Source organism: Lottia gigantea (assembly GCF_000327385.1).
Source record: "Lottia gigantea unplaced genomic scaffold LOTGIsca_7, whole genome shotgun sequence".
In the NCBI taxonomy this organism is placed as follows: domain Eukaryota; kingdom Metazoa; phylum Mollusca; class Gastropoda; family Lottiidae; genus Lottia; species Lottia gigantea.
This window is the reverse complement of record NW_008710370.1, coordinates 352,923-367,309: the sequence shown is the minus strand read 5'-3', so window position 1 is coordinate 367,309 and position 14,387 is coordinate 352,923. Positions and strand designations below refer to the sequence as shown.

The 14,387-nt window shown below is 33.7% G+C and overlaps 1 protein-coding gene across 1 annotated transcript; it reads right to left on the bottom strand.

Annotated features, from left to right (window-relative positions):
• Positions 1-3,302: 3,302 nt before the first annotated feature.
• On the bottom strand, positions 3,303-13,349 carry LOTGIDRAFT_154876 (hypothetical protein; the record flags this gene model as incomplete). The annotated part of the gene is made up of 6 exons (XM_009065381.1): positions 3,303-3,496; positions 5,909-6,022; positions 6,931-7,062; positions 11,388-11,535; positions 11,639-11,683; positions 13,248-13,349. The coding sequence occupies 6 exons, from the start codon at positions 13,347-13,349 to the stop codon at positions 3,303-3,305; spliced, it is 735 nt and encodes a 244-aa protein (XP_009063629.1).
• Between the last annotated feature and the right edge of the window lie 1,038 nt (positions 13,350-14,387).

Sequence of the window (14,387 nt, the reverse complement as noted above, 5' to 3'; positions counted from 1 at the left end):
TTCTATAAATCCCGCGATTTGGAAACCGATCGGTTCTATTCTATATGCTTTGTTTACCTATTCTTTTTATAACCATTCGGGTTTACGTTTATCGATTATATCTATATAAGTCATCTAATGCTGGAATTCATATGTCTACTTAATTTTATACAACAAAACACGTCTGTGGACCATTACGGTCATCGTATCACGAATACGGGTTATGACATAATCCTTTAGCGACATTTATGAGTAGAGATCTCATTAAATAACGCAACACATTTTTATGGTATACTACTCCTTAATTTTATTGTCGCTCTATCATTGCTTATTGTCATCCTATTGTTAACTGCCACTACTAATAATCCCTAATTAATTGTTGCTATCGTTATATTTTTTGTGTATATATATACCTTCTTGTACCATATTTCCTCACTTCACCTGAAGATGACAATGAAGATTGTTGAAACGTAGTGTGTAATAAAACTAAGGAGTAGTATACCATAAAAATGCGTTCGTTATTTAATAGGGTTTTGGCATGGTCTCATTAACCCGTATCAAACTAAGCCCACTACACTTCATTTTGGGGGCGTTGAAATGAGATTGGTGGCATTTAAATCTGACCAATCAGATCGGTAGAACAAAAAATTTTTTTTGATTAAACCTGTGAATTTCTTATTACTTATATATAGGCTTATGCATCCATAAAATATGATTTTGAATTATTACGTGCATAAATGTAACTTCGGGAATCAAATGTTAAAACAAACAAAGAAACGTCATCTCACTTAGAGTGGTATAAAGGACTGGCAATAAGCCGACAAAACAAAATACTCCTGGGAACTTCATATAAATGAAATATGAAGATTATTCATAAGAGGCGCCAGACAGAATCGAATAAGACAGGAATGAAAGCAGTGATCATTTTACAGATACGCCAAGATTTCATCTGCACATTATATAATCCAAAAGGCCAGAGTAGCCTTATCTGTTGTTCTCTCATTGGTGTTTGTGACAAGCTATCGTCAGATGTATACTCATACATTCGATTGAAATCGATGGAGTCACGAGCAAGAGATATGGCCCATATGACTCAGCGACAACCTTATTTAGGACAATTCTCGGAAACTCTACGTTAGAGATTACATGAAATATTTGCTAAGATAGTTTGTTAAAGATGACGATGTACTACGAAGGATGCAATTCGTTGGATGTGTACTGAGATTACTACCAAACAAAACAAATCAGTTGTTGCTGTAACTGTAAATTAATGAATATATGGGGGTCGGGGGCTCTTGAAAATGCAGTTTCAGAAGTCGGACTCCGCCACTGAGTAGCAGACATTTTTAAAATGGCGGAAATCGCAATGGGCAACCATTGTTTTTAAATCAGTACTATCCAACATTTGAGCATAAAAAAACATATTCTGTTGCATAATTTATTTTAAGAATATAGCTTTCGAATATTAACGATTGCTTTATACTGTAGCCAATATCGATTTAAGCTTGGTCAGCAGTAGAAAGGCAGTAGCTCAATCCATGAGGCACATGGATTTAAAATACATGATTGAAAAAAAGACTCTCCTTATAACTTTTGGTCGTCGTTACATTAGTGAAGCATTTTCCTCATTTTGCATCCATGTCGCTGTGGCCTTGCAAGAAAACAAATGGTTTAAAAGCATTCGATCAGATACATCTGCCCCTTGGATATGTTTAAGAATCAAAAGGATTAAGACTTCCACTTAAGAAACTAAGTTTTGTTTATTATTTTCCATGATGAATATACAGTCACAAAGTCCTACGAGGCTGAAAACATTTTTAACAGAAACGAAAAAATAACCATTATCACATCAACGTTGACTCGGATGCCTTGAAAGGCCGTCCCCTGGATAGTATTACTAATTCAAATTTTACCAATTTACAAAGAAAATATACTTTATTCAGTTTGAACTCTGTTTATGAAACACTATATCATCTACATGCACAAAAAATATATCAATAAAAAGAGAAAAATAGATCGACCTCTGATAAAAATTGATTTTCAAATAATTTGATTAGAAAATTTGTTAACCTGACAGGAATAGCTTGCTAGAAGACAAAATCATAATTTCATGGAATCTGATAGTGTAATTTTTTCAGGTATAAGCTTCCATATTTTATTGAAGATCTTTTCTCTTTAATCCGAAGCTGTCAGCTTTCATCATTTCGCTAAAAATATTTTGCCCATCCTCTCAGAATATGATGAAAATACCAATATAAATTGTTTTAAATCTGTTTGGACCTTAACCCAAGAAATTTCCGGTTTATTAACTTTTTGTTCCTCTTTTGGCTTTTGAAATGAATTTTCCCTGAATTATCTCGACCTCGTTTAAAAACTTTGATCCAAACATCTCCTATCCAATGTCCAATCTTAATGATTTCGAGAGACATTCATAGAATTTTTCTTTTAACATCAACAAAATAGTTTTAAATGCAATTTACAGAGATTTCTTTCAGTACAAAAAAAAGACTAACGAACTATCTCTAAAAAAAACCCAGATAAAAAATCCTGCAGCCTAGCTGTAACATTTTGATGATGTATCTAAAATAAATTATCACCCAATTCGCAGACATGGTTAATTATGTGATCATCTGATGTGAAAATTGGTCAATTCTCTCAAAATACGTCAATAAACATTTTATTTTTCACATAGTAGTTGTAAAAATATTTAAAGGAAGCATTCTCAGGAGAAAAAAAAATGCTTGTCTGTTCACCAAGGAAACCATATCAATAGAACACTTGAACATTCCAATGGAGAACCACCAATGAATAGCTTCTCTATCAACATAGTACTTGATAATGGTCGTGAGCTATACGAACTTTAAAATCATATGATGGGCAATTTTGAAAAAATCCATATTTCGACTACATTGAGGGTTGAGTAGATAGCTTATATTTGAGAGGAAAGAAAATACAGAGTTATAATAAAATATGGAACAATATAATAGAGCTATTAAAACGATTTTAATTAGTAACAATGACAACAGCAGCATCTGAAAGGGCTTAAATATTGTCTACTTAACATCCATCACATGACGTCATAACAATCGTGGCACTGAGGCCAAGTGTCCCTTAAGTACACATAAAACAAAACGTCATTAGTATAGTTGTACCTCGTAGTAGCGTTGAAGTGGGCGTATTTGTTCAGAACTAATCGTTGAAAAAAAAAACCAGAAACAATGATGAAGTTTGAAGTGGAGTTTACATTTAGATGAAAGCAGGTTTTCTACTGGGATTAATGGTTAGTGACCATCGTTTTAATGATCGGCACGAAACACATGGCTTCAGAGCTTAAAACCGCTGTCTAGTAGCTGTTGAAGCATGTACTGTACTTCATGCCAGGACCTTTCAGGCATGTTCATAGCCAACAGGGGACGCTCATCACCTTCCATAGCCGCTTGGAATGCTTTATGTAGATTCTTCACATTTTGTGGGGAAAGTCCGAGGGTCATGCTCAAATCATCAATATCGCTGGCAACTGAAAGTAGAAAAAACACCGAACCATGAGCAGATTATCTAATTCTGATCAGCTATTTGATTGAGAGCTATAAGTATACGTTAATTTGTTTTTCTGTGCATGCTGGTCGATTGTGTATAAATGCCACACAAGTGGTCACCTGAAGTAGAATCAGAAGTTTGGTTTCATATGAAAAATGGACTCTTATCTTTTATTTCAACATTTGTATAACAGGATAGAAGTCAAAGACGAGAAAAACATAGTCATTGATTTGAATAAAGCAAAATAATTCTGGGTGTGGGAGTTAGTTACTATGAAAAAATTATCGAGGACTTTGTCTTATATAATATTAATTAGTCCTTGAACAACTTCTTTGTCATCACTAATTCTAGACATTAAAAACAACGGTATTCTATCGTATCCACCTTGCAACAGAAGGCCTACAGACTGGAACCGTGTTAGCGAGAGACAAGTAATACGATTAGTAGGAGAGTTGGTGTGGAAATATTAATTTCTCTCTCTTGAGAGTCGAGGTACTGAGAAAATTAATAAGAAAACTGATCCCAATACACCATATTCATAAAAAAAATCTCATGCTAAAAATTCATCATCTTTGACTTTCATCTCAACGGTACGACCAAAAGATTAATTTTATTTTGATCTTATATAATCCTAAGCTTATCTATAGATTATCGCAACTTTGTAACGTTGACATGAAAAACTGGTGCAAGATACCTTTGCTCTATTAATTTTAGTAGCCATATTTGGTGTGATAATATTTCGTAAGTATGAGAAATGGGTCATAAATTGCAACACTATTAATTGGTTCAGGGGTTACCAGGATTTGACTTTCCAATTATACGAAGAATATTATTTCATTAAACCTACTATGTGTAAAATGGGATTATTCTATTTAAACATTAAGTCTGATTTTTAGAGCACTCCTCACTTTGGAAAATGAAAATCTCCAATGATTTGCTTTAAACCATGCAACAATAGCTATTACAATGGTCGATAAATTTCGTATTCCATTTACCCTTTCAAAGGACGTCATATTAGGCGAATTTATATTACCAGTAATTGTAAGAACAGTGACAATAACTTGCCATCACTTTCCTTTACTGTCTTTTCTTTTCTTTTAAGGTTTGCGATGGCGGCGCCAGTTAGGGGGAAGGAATGGTCTGAACCCCCAATTGTATTCCCACTTTATTTTCAACAAATCCCAAAATATGATTTGTACACGTTTGTACCCCAAAATATGTGTAAAAATGAGCCAAATCAATTCAATTTTGAAAAGCACTATAAGTGGAAACGCAAAAAACCAGCTTTATCTCGTTCGGCAATAGGGGGCGTATTGGTCTTTCCGGTCTATTGCATTTCTTACTCGTCTAAACAGTAGTCTTGTACATCACGAGTTGTCAATAATGTGCGACTTTGTGATCGAGGCTAAGTCGTTCGGGAACCAGTTAAACTCAACTGTACTTTACAATTCTCAGTTTCGCGGTTTATGACTCACCCACTGAATTGCTGCATTTTGAATTCAGCTTCGACAGTGATGTTCAAGTCAGTTTGTCTACTGTTTACAGCTCCAGTCTCAGGAAGCTAGCGCCGCCACTGAAGGTCTGAAGATAATAACATTTTGAAAGACAATGCGAAGTTCACCTTGTATGTAACACGATTAAAAGCGAATAGATAAAGATTATTGAAACTAAGCTCAAACCTCTAAGGGTTATATTTTGTTATATAGTCTGTTAATCAAAGTTAAGGGCCGTGTCATATAAATTATGCAAAATATTCTTGACTATTACTGGCGGAGATGATGCATAAACGATTAGGAAGGAATCTGTCAATATACAGGAATGTCATGTCGTGCTTACTGAACCACGATAAATACACGTTTTTTACTTTAATAACTAAAACATTTTTAACTTCAGTCTAAACACTTATTAACTAAATGAGACCAAATAAGAGAATTACTTGAAGAGAGTGTCAAGGGTCACTTAACTGTCTCTCGAGCTCTCTCATCAGACCAAATCAGCATTTTCTGATATAAAACTAATAAAGTGATTTTGATATTCAAAAACTAGTGTTGGGTATCGTACCGCTATACAAGAGTCACGATACGTTACGTAAAGAGATATGGTGTAATGGGATAAAAATAAACATTTTATCTTCAAAATTTCAATATAGATTAATTTATAACTTTATAACTGTGATTTTCGGTAATGTGGTTTACGCCCGCTGTCTTATTAATAGTTTCTTACATTTTCTGTCAAGTGAGTGAAAAAAAGTTCACCAACTTATAAAAGTCTCCCCTTTTTTAATGAGAGGTATAGTACCCCAATGGCATATCATATCGCGATACATCAATTCACTAATATATCGTGCCAGCTCTAGCAGAAACACATTACAACCCAGTATCAGTATACATACCAGCTAATCCATGGGCAGCAAACTCAGGTTCAACTCCACCAAATAGTTTGGGTATAATCCAATCCTGTTCTGCTGTTAGAAAATTGAATAATTGTTCAATCGGTGGTCTGGATACTGAAAAGAAAAGATATGAATAATCAAATTGGTGGGACAAAGTATCTGGCAGTTTCATTCCGTACATATTTACCATTATATTTTTATATTCAGTAAGAGAATTTAGTTCAGGAACACGTTACAAAAGAAACCGTGGTTGAATCTTAGTTACGGAAAGGTGATACAATAGTCTGGAAATAAAGAACAATTCAGCTATTGTCATTTCCATACAATGTGCGTAAATACAAAACCAGTCTTCGTACATCGTAAAATTCTGTCTCAAGTAAATCAACATGAAAAAACATTGTCACACAGCGAGAGGTGTCGGATCCCAAATAGAATCGTCGTGAGGACAACCGACATTAGGAGACTAGACAATCATTTAGAAAGTAACTAAAGTAACTATTAGTGAATCACAGAGACGTTATGTCAGCATAAACAAAACTGTGAAAGATATTAGCTGTTTAAAACATGCTTGCGAATTAATGCCTTTTAGAAATTTTATACATTAATGTCTGCTCCTTAGTGATATCATTTTTTGAAAAAAAGTTGCATGCAAACGATTTTCTGAATTTGTATGTGAAAGCAGTAATGAAAAAGTACTTTCAAATAAAATATTTATGGCATGTTTAAGTATTTAGGTTTTTAATGTTTCGTACCGAAATATTTAATTCCTACTGATCAATAATTTTAATTGACTATGCGGAAATTTCACATTATTCAGCATAATAGAAGACATTAGGTACTACGGTAGAAACTGTATTAAGAGACCACTCAAGGAAATAATCCAAAACGGTCTCTTAAAGGAGGTGGTCTCTTAGAAGAGAATTGGCCATTTTTGATGACCATGTCGCATGAGTGCAACCCAGTTGTTCTCGTATTGTTGAAAGGGCCCAGAACTCAGTTCTTCTAAATACAAAAAGACGTACCTGCAGTGCACAAAGCTTTTTCTTCGTCAAAACCATCTTCACAATCAAACGTGTTATCACAAACATATTTCAGAGCAATACATGTAGATGATGTTTTACATAAAAATGGTTTATCTACGGGACAAGGGTTACCTGAAAATAAAGAATGAATACGACAGGATAAAAAGTTGCATTCTTGTAAGAAATACCTTCAAATACAATGTTCATTTACAAATGCATAATTTATACCACAGACATTCGAGTTTCTTTGAGTATCAACTATATAATCAGTGTACGCCGATATACACAGCACATTTTGATTTATTTATATCATAGTCTAGTACTGAATTTAAAGGTGAAAATATTTTGAAAATGAGACCATAACACTGGAAGCAAATTCTGTTACAAACTCACTAATCATGACTTTAATGATAACAAAGAATGGATTTACAACGTTAACAGAACTTGCAAAGTTAGTGTACAGAAAAGAAAAAGAACAGTAATAAAATGTAAATGTAATAAAAGCTAGCTCATCCTCGCTGACGTATAACTTTACAAAAAAAATAATTTCTTACACGTATATTATGATTTTTTGTTGTGATTACGATCGAAATAAGACAAGGGGGCGCGTTTTGATATTGTTGTTGGATTATCATATCCACACAAATATACAGTACAATTAGTCAGCAATAACAAGCCATAATCTAATAGAATCATTGGAAGGTCGGCAACTCATCTCCATCGAGGCTATTGTAACCGTAATCAATTTTACCCAAGAATTCTATAATTTGATGAGAGGAAATTAATCCCAATTACAAAAATTTCTTAAGTAAAGTTTTTTCATTGATTTGATTAAAGAAGTACACTTGAATTGTTTAGTCCTTGATTATTTGGCGCCAAGAAAGAAAGGTGTGGTCAATGAACGCATGTTTATAATTATAGCATTTGATATTTTGTATCTTTACAAAAACATCCGCGCTTGTGGATGATTAACCGACAATAAGCGTATATAGATCAACCATCATAGTGTCTTTCTTTAAGTCCAAAGTCGCCATGATCCCTCTGGAAAACTACATGTATCATGCTTTAGATTAGATCCAACGGATTCGGACCACAACAAAAATTGCAAGAAAGTTTGAATTAAGAGATTTGTCCTTTTTAGTTTGTCAACTTGACAAACCTTCGAGAGAATCCGTACACCAGATCTTGTTATGAAATCAGAAGCCATTTGAATTAGTGATCTCGAAGAGACTAGATTTTCCTTTTTTATCTCCCTTGCTTTACTGAAAATCTGTCTTACTGGTACCCAAATATTTTGGCAAATCCTTTAAGAATACAATGGTCTTGAATTATTCAGTTTTAGCTTAATAAGTTAATCAACAGTTTGAGTTCCCTATGAACCCAGAATGTAGTCCACCAGTTCGTAGTTTGATAATAAGTAAATTAATGGAGAAAAAAAATTGCTGACGCAAGTTGATCATTACACGACATTCAGACAGAATAAATGTGGGCAGGATACATGCCAGAAACTAAATTCAAAGCAACTTCAGCATGTCTGTGTTAATTTTCTGAATGAAGACGATTTCAATGTCAAGAGTGGTAGTCTCTTTCTAAACAAGTAAAGATCCGACGAACATTAATTATTTAGTTCCTGTAAACCTCTACAATCAAAGATACAAAGCAAGCTATGTCAAGCTATTATTTTACTTTGACCGCAATAGCAGTTTTTCAATTATGCTATTAGGTTGTATTGTGTTCGTTCACATTAGCAAATAAAGCCAATCGGCAGATTCGAATAAGCACTATGCTTTTTTCTGTATCGCATATATATATTTTGTACATTGTACCACTAAAATCCACAATAAAGAAATATTGTTTATAAAAAAAAAGCCAATCGACAGTCGGTTCGTCGGGATATATGATTGGCTGTATTCACTGGTGTACAATGCAAATGCAAACATTTGTGTGAACTTCTCTCCTAAATATACTGGGGTAAAATTAAATTGAAATGCGTTTTAAAATAAAAGATAAATTAAATTACATTATATAAATATGAATCTAAAAGCAATTCTTTTAGTTAATTTCAAAATAAAAGTGAATTTAAAAAAGAGAGTTTATAACAATTTCGATGAAATTGAAAATAAAGAATGCAAAAACCTCTAAGTTAAACATTGTATGTAGGCTAATAAAAAAACGAAATATCTCTAACTCATCATATTTTCGATCTACGAGCCCCCAATAGAATTTTAAACATGATTTTATTTAAACCGATTTAATATCAATTTTTACCAATTTTGCAGAAATATCAAAAAATATGCAGTTTAGATAACAATTTGAGGAACGATACTGTTCGAATCAGAATTCCACTTGGTAACGTGATTCTCGGAATCTAAATTTTATGTAAAAGATGTAGCTTAGCTTTATTTGGAAATTGTCTACAGTGGAGAATACAGTTTTAATCAAATTTTGAGAAAACTTGAAATGCAAATAGATTTATTATGTATTTATTATGAGTTTGATTCGTGGATCTCCAGACTGAGTGGGTACATTTTTAAATAGTTTATAGAAGCTTTTTCAAAACCTTAAAGCTGCCGTGAAATTCCCTGTGTGGGCGTTTGGACTTTAGGGCTACCGCTCGTATCAGAAAGTTTTTAATGACCGTTCGAAGGTCCTAGTTTTAGCCGGGTGAATTTAAAAGATCTTCATTCCTTCAAGGTGTGACAAATATCCAAAGTTCATCATCTCATTCCCCCGCTTTATTTCGACCGGAAGCGCTGCTACATCACTTTTCATACTTTATATAGCTTAAATATGTTCGATCACCCTTTGACGCAACAGAAATCAGTATCTGCATTAAACCTTGAAATAATTCTTTCTGACAAATGACAAAATAAAAACAGTTGGCGTTTAAAGCTAGATGTGGTAAAAGTAATTTGAAAGTAGCTCCTCACTGTCAAACTCCTAATGATAGCCATTTATTTACTTCATCGTTTTGAAAGATGATCTATAGGATTTTCCGATGAAGAAAAAAAGTGTATCTACTGACATTTTGATCTTAAGATTTGCATGGCCAAACATTAAATCCCTTTGCGTAAGGTGGATATTAAGTTTTTGATATTGATAAATGATATCGGAATCCAATTTAAGATAACTTATAGCATTGCAATTATAGTGGATTATTTACGAATTGATTTAGAAACAGTGGAATGTCCTCATCTTTGGGAAAGCAACTTAAAAATCAAATATAACGCCCATACTAGTTAAAAGAGACTACAAAATTCCTTTCTGGTTATTTCACGTGTCCACCACCCTCTAGTCTAATTATAGATTTCTCTGTCAAAAATATCAAATTTTATCTTCGGACGTGCAAGCACATTAAGGCACATAAAATTACGTTACATTAACCACTTTTAGACCTGTTTTGAAGAGATTTTACGACTCTACTTCCCAAATCTGAGGTTTTAAAATAGTTTTTATCTCTTGAAGGTTTGCAAGTAAAGTACAACGTTTTGTCTGGCCTTTATAAACGCACTTGTTATTGAATTCGTTCATTTGGAAATTTTCGAATGGAATTCCATTAAGTAACATGAGATATACGTGTCTATGGGTGTATGTATTATTCAGAACAAATTGCAGGTCTTGAATCAAATCTGCCTTACATAAAAGCGGGAAATGATCGACAAAACAAACGTGCTGAATTAGCTTCGTTCTTCGTGAGAATGACACTTGAACGTGACGAGAAGTTTGGCAATTACCGACAGAGTGTGCCAGGTACACCGGATAGCAAATATCTCGCTACTTGTTCTAGCTTAATAAGACTATTAAAAACGGCCAGTCTACTGGTACTTAACATCTTTTGACGATTCACAAGCTGTCCATTGATTATCTTTTGGTATATGTGACAATTTGTCTTTCCACGGACAAAAATCGCGAGATAAAACAAAAAGAATATTGATTTCATTGCGAGTATTTTTGGCTTCGGTGACGATTCCACATATAATTAGTTGTTAAGCGTATCTAATATACTCATACATTTCATGTATATCTGACCATTTTTGCCTGAAACTTGGACTTGGACTACTATTGATCATACAGCTTCATCAATTGTCAGTCTGCATGAATTTAGGCTCTTGGAGTAAAATAGAGATCTCTTGAAGCCGGTTTATACTCCACTAAGGGAAGCAGCGAAGCGCAGGTTTTTTCTTCGCTGGAGCGTAGCAAGCTTCAAAGCTCAGCTATGAAGCGAAGTGTCACCTTCGCAAGTTCATTTTCAAGCTAGGCGAAGGAGTATGATGTGGTCCTTCTTCTTAGCTTCGCTTTGGACAGACGAAACAAACTGGCGTTGACAAATTTGTCTTGACATAGCGAAGCTAAGCGATGCGTAGCAAATCAAAGCTTCGCTTAGCTTCTTTATCTTCGCTTCGCTCTTTCTCTTAGTGGTGCTTAGTGGAGTATAAACCGGCCTTTTTGCTGCTTACCTGAACATTCTGAGCCCCGTTTCTGTGGAATATAATATGAGCGTTTATGATGTGATAATCTGGTAAAATCAATTTTCATTCCACAAACACAACTGACAATAACCACTGCTATTGTTACAGCCAATTCTATTCTACAGGTTAGGGACATCTGAAATGAACAAATGATAAAATATAATGTAGAAATTTGCAATGAAAAAGAAAAAAAAAGAGAACTGATGAGATTTATTTCTATACATGAAAATGCCACAAACCTTGTAACTGATTACAAATGTTACATTGCTGGTAAAACAATAGGACTGTAAAGAGTAATATATATATATATATCAATTGCCGCCATATAAATTTTTCGACAGATTTTGAATCAACATTTCATCTAATCGAACCTAAAAACCTTGAAATCATCCAGAAGTTCAACTAACCTAATCTTTTTTTTAAAATGAGCATCACTTCTACAAAGGGAGGATATATTTAGACCTCATCAGAAAGATAACATTTAGAGAAGGATTCCCGGAAGAGACTGTTATTTTCTCTCTAAATGTTCTAGAAGTATTGTATGGTCCCATGGGGAGTCTTTTTCCTATAAAACATTCCACAGTGAGATCTGAGAAAACTTCAAACGCTGCAGTCACAAGCCATTACCACTATTGAACAACAATGGTTTAATGAGACTTGACTCTTTTCGCCTTTGAGGAAACATTAGAACCTGTCCTTAATAAAACCTAGGAGTGTTTATCTAAACCATCAATATTACAATGGGTCGAGTCTAGGAATTTGATGAATTTTAGAATTAATTTATTGAGCTCCGGGGTTAGGGGACAGGGAGAGGTCTATCTATCTCTATCAAGCATAGACGTTATTGTACATCAACGAAGCATAGGCGTTAAGGTTAGATGATCCTTTTAATAAGAAAAAAATCACGAAGTCATAGGCAAGATAATGGTCTTTTAGAATGTTTTGTACAAAGGTTTAGAAGAACTTTTGACTAATGGAAATTAAATTTCAATTATGCATTATCAACCTTGGAAAAAAATTATAATGTATTGACTAAAACAAAACAACGCGAGGAAGCAGCTAAATAAAAGAAAGAAGCTTGCTTAACTAAAAAATATAAGTGTAGAGGATTGAAATCAGGGTAGGAACTAAATTATTTGATACGTTATCAAGTATTAAACAAAAGGATGAGGCACGAGTTACATAAACTTAGATGAAGCCCTTTCCTGAACAATTTCAAAATTTTACAAGACGGCGTTGATGGTAATTACATATAGAATATAAAGAGAAAGACAACATAACAGCAAAATAATAACACGAAAGTGAGAAAGAGAGAGAGAATAAACTAATTCTTAATGTTAATTCTAGCACAGGCAATTCTTAATGTTAATTCTGGCACAGGCATTTTAACAGATCGAATCATTGGCTACAAAACACTTAATTTCAAATATCCGTATTGCCGATTTTAACACGTGGTATTCCCCACTAGACAAAAGACATAATTGTCGTTACACGTAGTTTCCAAATTCTATTGCAAATCATTATAGCTCTCTCAATATAGGATGCTGCCTGAGTGAATGTCTAAGTGTTTGATCTATTAGTTTGAAAAGGAAAGTAAATTGAGGAGAATCAGTGTGTATAAAAGGTAAATCATTGAAAAAAAACACAAGTGCTATCAAATCATGCGAAATCGTCAAACAGTCGATACACAAATAAAAACATGAAAGCAACAAATCAACGTTCTATCACTGTTCAAGTAACCCCCTGTAGCTTTCAGCGTCGCACCATTGAATGTTAAATAGCTTTTCTGAAGGCGAAAGCTACTGAAAGCGAAAATCATTGAACTAGAGAGTATATCAGTTTACTTACAGGCGGATTTCCATACGAGGCCCTATTGACACCTATATGATAATCATCATACTCGAATCTTGACTGTTTAAAATGTTGAAAAAAAGTCGAAGTGTTAACCATTTCTGAATATGTGAATATTCTCATAGTAATTATAGCTGTGAAATTGGTTGATTTTTTTAAAAGACGATTACATTAATATTTTATGTTAAAGAAGAAAAAGAAGACATGTTAGCTTGGCCTTTTCCTGGAGATCCTTTCTTGTATATGGATTTTTCTACTTAAGAGCAGCAGACATATTTAGCGAACAATGCTGCTTCTTGCTGCAGCATGCTGTGCTGGATATCAGTGTTAGTGTATATCACTAAATAGCACTAATTTCGCTCAGATAGGTTGAAACTTCGTTAAGTAGAACACTCACTTTAAGATTCTCTTTGAACAAAGTCTACTAACTCAATCTTTTCCACTGATGGAATCCATTGTTTAATTGTGTCTCTAAAATCACTTTATTTCTAACAATAGAACGGATATTATACATAAAGTCTACCATTCGACTGTTACATTTATTAAATCTCTGGGTATTGCTAAAACGGTAGAGGAAGTCTATTCAATTCGATATAGTTTTGTTACGACGTGGGAAGAAGCCTAGATTTTTTTTCCTTCTTACATGACTGCGTCATTTAAAGTCAATAAGAAAAGTAGGCCTGTCATTCAATAACTATATAATATGTATGTAACATTGGCATATCTATGACTGCAGATAAGGACGATGCATTATGGTGTCATTTAGATTGCTTTGATCCCGAGTTGAAACTTAAGGACATATTTTGTCTCGTCGAAGATCTCTGTGAAAATAATCCACATTAGAAAGAAACTTTGTATTATGACGTTAGAGGAACGAGACGTAATGCGTCCTCAACGGAAACGATCACACCTTGTCGAACTAGGTATCCAATGATGGTATTTTATGAGTTTCCAATATACAGTGAAATCAAATCTTCCAATCTATGATGATTAATGACCAAATACTGTTTCATTGTTTTAATACTTTTCATTTGATTTGTGTGTAGATAATTAAATAACAAACATGTAAGCTCGTTTATCAAAACAACAAATGGATGTGGAAGTTTTACAAATTAATGATTCAATTCACACTCATCT